General features: G+C 32.9%; 1 protein-coding gene across 2 annotated transcripts; it reads left to right on the forward strand.

Annotated features, from left to right (window-relative positions):
* The first annotated feature begins 694 nt into the window (after nucleotides 1–694).
* LOC107961903 (uncharacterized) lies at nucleotides 695–2,915 on the forward strand. 2 transcript variants are annotated; one of them, XM_016898076.2, is made up of 4 exons: nucleotides 695–1,205; nucleotides 1,296–1,511; nucleotides 1,837–2,121; nucleotides 2,735–2,915. In XM_016898076.2, exons 1-4 carry the CDS (start codon nucleotides 1,200–1,202, stop codon nucleotides 2,783–2,785), a joined length of 558 nt encoding a protein of 185 aa, XP_016753565.1. In that variant the 5' UTR covers nucleotides 695–1,199; the 3' UTR covers nucleotides 2,786–2,915. The 2 variants fall into 2 exon arrangements, with proteins under 2 accessions (XP_016753565.1, XP_016753566.1); XM_016898077.2 differs by having other exon boundaries at nucleotides 708–1,205; nucleotides 1,840–2,121.
* The last annotated feature ends 1,761 nt before the right edge of the window (nucleotides 2,916–4,676 follow it).

The raw sequence follows: 4,676 nt of genomic DNA on the forward strand, positions 1-4,676 counted from the left end.
TTCACCTTATGCCATCCATCCTTAGGTGAAATCCACCTAACTAATCTGCAAAGTTTAGTTTGTCTATGCAGTAAAGAACTCGCCATTCCATAATTAGAATAAAGATAAACATCTCTCATTTCGTAGCTCTCCTCCAAGACACTATCACATTCATACTAATCTAATTTTGACATCTAAGTTTGTTACGTGTTAATATGAAAAAGTACATCCAAAAATCCTACAAAAAGTGTACCAAACTGGAAGAGCTTTGAATGGAGTGGATATCAGTCTTTATCACGAGAGAAACATAGTTTTACAGGTAGTATTGAAAAAAAAAAAGGGTCTAATGTCTTAGCAAATTCAAACTTTGGCCAAAAGTTTCCAATAAAATTCCATACCATTCGTTCAGAAGAAAAAAGGTCTCAGAATTAGGTTGGATATAACTTGACTATCTCATACGGCTTCTCAGCAAAACAGTGTTTCCCCCTTTTCACACAACATTTTATTATCTAATGAGTTTGAAAATATAATAATAACATGACATGTTTAAAACTATTAACATAAAATATTTGTAATGTTTATATGTTACAGCTATTATTATGCATCTCAAGGATGTTGCCATCATTATGCAAAATCTAAGCTTTTTCAGATCTTTATTTGTCCAATATATATGAATATAAAAAGAAAACAAATCTTTGATAACCCAAAAAAATTGGCTTTACAGGACACTGCAATCTGCAACCTCACCCACTTTTTATAACAGTTTAACAACTCCCCTATATCCAAGTGAACTGTGAACACACTCAGCCTGCATTGTTAAGGGTCCCATTTTTCTGACTTTGCCGCGTGAAACTATTAAACAAACAAAAAAAACCCATTATTATAATGCGAAAAAGTTGACAAACAAAGCCCCTAATTGTAGATTTCTCGGTCTTATTATTATTTTTAAGCTATACTCTCCTTCTATTTATTGATTTATTTAGCTGCTTTTTATGATATAAATGTGTTGCAAAGGCTCAGAAACTCTTATATTTTTTTCTGCAGATTCTCTTCTTCTGAGTAAGTAATTCTGAAGCAGAATTTATATCTGCTGTAGCTTTCTTCAGAATCCCTATATCTTTTATTTACCTTTTTGCTCTCTTCATTCTCTTTTAAACAACACAACCCTTTCAAGCTTCACTCTTCGTCATTAACCAACTGTCACTCACAACCCCCCAACAATGGATGTAAGTTGTTCTTTTCTTTTTCTTAAACAAGTCTTTGAATCTTGAATGGATCTATTGTTTAACTAATTCTCTTATTGGGTTTGTTTTTAGGAATATTGCAAGAGAAGCGGGCAGATACCAGCATTTGGAGACTGGGACAATGCAAATGAGCTGCCTATAACTCAGTACTTCGAATGCGCTAGACAAGCGGGTTTGATTCGTTTCAGCTCTTCATCTGGAGAATCTAACCCTTATGTTGCTGCTCATGACTTGTATGAAACAGCTGATTCAAGGAAACATTCTCGTAATCTTGCTCCTCCTAGAAAGGTCAGTTAATTAAATTTTAATAAAGTTGTAGAATTTGTCATGTTTGTTGATGTAGAAAACCCCAAGTTTGAACAAAAGAAAACAAATGAATCATTTCTGAAATTTCCACAGAAACTTTGTGGGGACATGGAGAAGTAATAAAGCACTAATCTGTCTTCAAGCCTTTTTCTGGGAACTTTTCCTATCTAGGCAACAGTGTTAGTACACAACACTGCAACCTTTTCCAGAAATCTACCTTACATCTTGCAGAATTTATTATTATTATTTAATATGAAAATATAATTTAGTGGCACTGATAATAATGGAGATGGGCGGTGGTATGCAGCAGGCGAGTAGGGTAAGGGAAAAGGGAGGAGCGCATGTTAAGGAGCAAAAGAAGGCGGGGAGAGTATGTGACGTGACTGAACCGCCAAGGAAATACTACCAACATCCCCACCACCATGTGTCTTTGTCAGTTAATAATGACAACACTACAAGCAGCAATAGTAAGCACCCCATATACGATGCCGTTCCACCTCCTAATCCCAAGAGATTACCTGTTCGACCTCCTAAACCTGTTGATGAAGATCTCTACAAAATCCCCCCTGAGCTCCTTCACTCTTCCAAGCGAGTATGTCCTCTTCCCGCTCTCTTCTTTTATCTTTATTTTTTTAAGTGAGTATAAGTAGGTAAATAAATTAAATGTATCACTTTGAATCCAACATTTAATCTCTTGGTCAAGAATGTTTACTATATCTCTGAAGTCATGGGATGGATTTACAGGCTATGCCTGTGTGATAGTTTAAATAAATTTAAGATTCCATTGTATAAAAAAAACATCACATGATAGGCCAATTCCTTCAAAGGTCACCGGCTTGAATCTGTTCACATGGACATATAATGAGGGGAACATTGATTTCTTGTCAACACACAAGTCTTTGTCATCCCATTCCAAGTTTGAAAACCCCCTCAAATTCCGCTATAAATTAATTAATCATAAAGAAATATTTGTGGGGGTTTTTTTTGTTTTTTAATTCCTTAAAACCTTGGGCCAAGGTTTAGTAGCTGAAAGTTGCCCATCTCTTTCTAATTTGTTGTATTACCCAACCCATGGTTTCCTTGAGCCATTCATTCTTTTCTTCTAATGATAAAAAAGGATCACGTATATTAAAATTTTGAACTCTTAACTATGACCTATCTGGTTATGCTCTATTCTTACATGTTGATTTTGTTATGGAATGCAGAAGAAGATGCCAGGATTCTTTTCCTGCTTGGTACCAGCTTGTGCAACATGAAATTCTTATCTCTTTGTGAAGGAATTTCATGTTTATATAGACAAAGATATGTAGTTAGTCTAGTGATTTATTTCTTTTTGTTCCATCAAAAAATGTTTTGACTAGCAATGAGAAATGACTATGAAATGGAGATTTTGTCCCTTGTCTACCAATGAACTTATACTATATGGAGACTTTGTGATACACTTCTTGTATTTTGAAAGTACAAAATAGAATTGTCGTTTTTAGTAACTATAAGTCTTTCAAAGTTAAATGCGCTCGGCAAAACAAATACCAATTGGTAGGGACTATTATAGGTCACCAAAAACCACAATTTCGACTTCTGATTTCACGAATAATAACAATTTCTCCTTTCTAAATTTAAAAACCAATGAATTTAGAATTTGATAGCAGTGGCCAATAATCATGTGATCTATCCCTAAAATATATACCAACAATCATGTCATCTACACACGTTTGAAAATAGGACAATGATTATCTATTTCGATACCATAATCAAAACTCAAATGTCCATAAAAGAAAACCTTCTTATATTTGCTTCAAAAATAAAATTAAAAACAAAGTTACAACCAAACGTTATCTTAATTTCTCCATACCATGCAATATGAAGCTCATGATGCTGTAAAAAGAAAACACAAATTTCAGAACAATACTATTATATATATATATATAAAAAGAGAGTAAGGTTGGTAGCTTCGTAATAAACACTATAAATTTCTATCATTGGATCATAGAAGCAAACGTACATAGATTTTCGAAGTTGGTAAAGTTTATTCAAAGTATGGACTGTCTCGCACGGCCCGCAGTAGAGGACCTGTAGCAGCTCTTTGAACTGTTCGAATGAATTTCGGTACATAATTTTTTTAGTAGTACCAGAATTTAATTATAATTTTTAATTGATTAAAGTATAAGTTTATTATGTATTAATTTATATTTTTATTATTTTTGAAGGGATTAAATATAAATTATTTCATTTTTATGGGGGTTAAAGTGTAAATTTACTTTAATTTATAATTTCTTTATTTATAAGAGATTAAATTGAAAAAATTGTTTTTGGGAGTCAAGCCTCCCACCTGCCACTTTAGATTTGCCTCTGCCGATACATGTTGCAATTTGACAGTTGTATAAAAAAAATTATATATAAAAGAGAGCATTGCATTGCATGGTTTCACTATAATCCTTATTACCCGTGGTGGTGACCTTGCAAGAGTTGCTAACGACCTATCAACAGGTTCTGCAGCACTTGCAAACAAGTTGTGCAATTTCTCGAGGGGTGAAGAAGTGTAATAATTATAAAAAATAATTCATTTTATGAAACAAGGAAGCAGTAGATAAATGATTATACAGGTACACGCGAGCCTTTCTTTCGCATACAGGGCATAGGTTCTTTCGCATTCACATTATCTTTCACACCAAACATTACTTCATCTTCATCTTCATCAGCTGCTTCTTTCAGCATACTTACAATACTCTATGATTATAAAATAGAAGCAATTATTAGGAGGAATTATTGGCTGGACTATTACAAATTACCTTACGCAGACATAATCTTTCTTTTATAACTTTTGAAACGTCTAAATGAAATGCTTCCTTTAGATTTTAGCCAACTCATCCACCATTTTTTCATATTTTCCTGGGTTTTTTTTTTCAATTTACAGTCCATCATGCTGTGATCTATATTTGTTTATTGTTTTTTAAAATGAAATTATTATATATACCAATAAAATTATGTCAAATAAATAAACAACAAACCAATATATAGTCAATTATTGTCGAAATAAATGGCTTATATAACCACAAAGAGATTTCTAAAGCTAAAGGAAAATGCAAGAGATCAAATATATATGGTAGGGAATTAACCTATGTATGCAATGAACAAGAAAAATAATTA

This window comes from Gossypium hirsutum, chromosome D11 (assembly GCF_007990345.1).
Source record: "Gossypium hirsutum isolate 1008001.06 chromosome D11, Gossypium_hirsutum_v2.1, whole genome shotgun sequence".
Classification (NCBI taxonomy): Eukaryota; Viridiplantae; Streptophyta; class Magnoliopsida; order Malvales; family Malvaceae; genus Gossypium; species Gossypium hirsutum.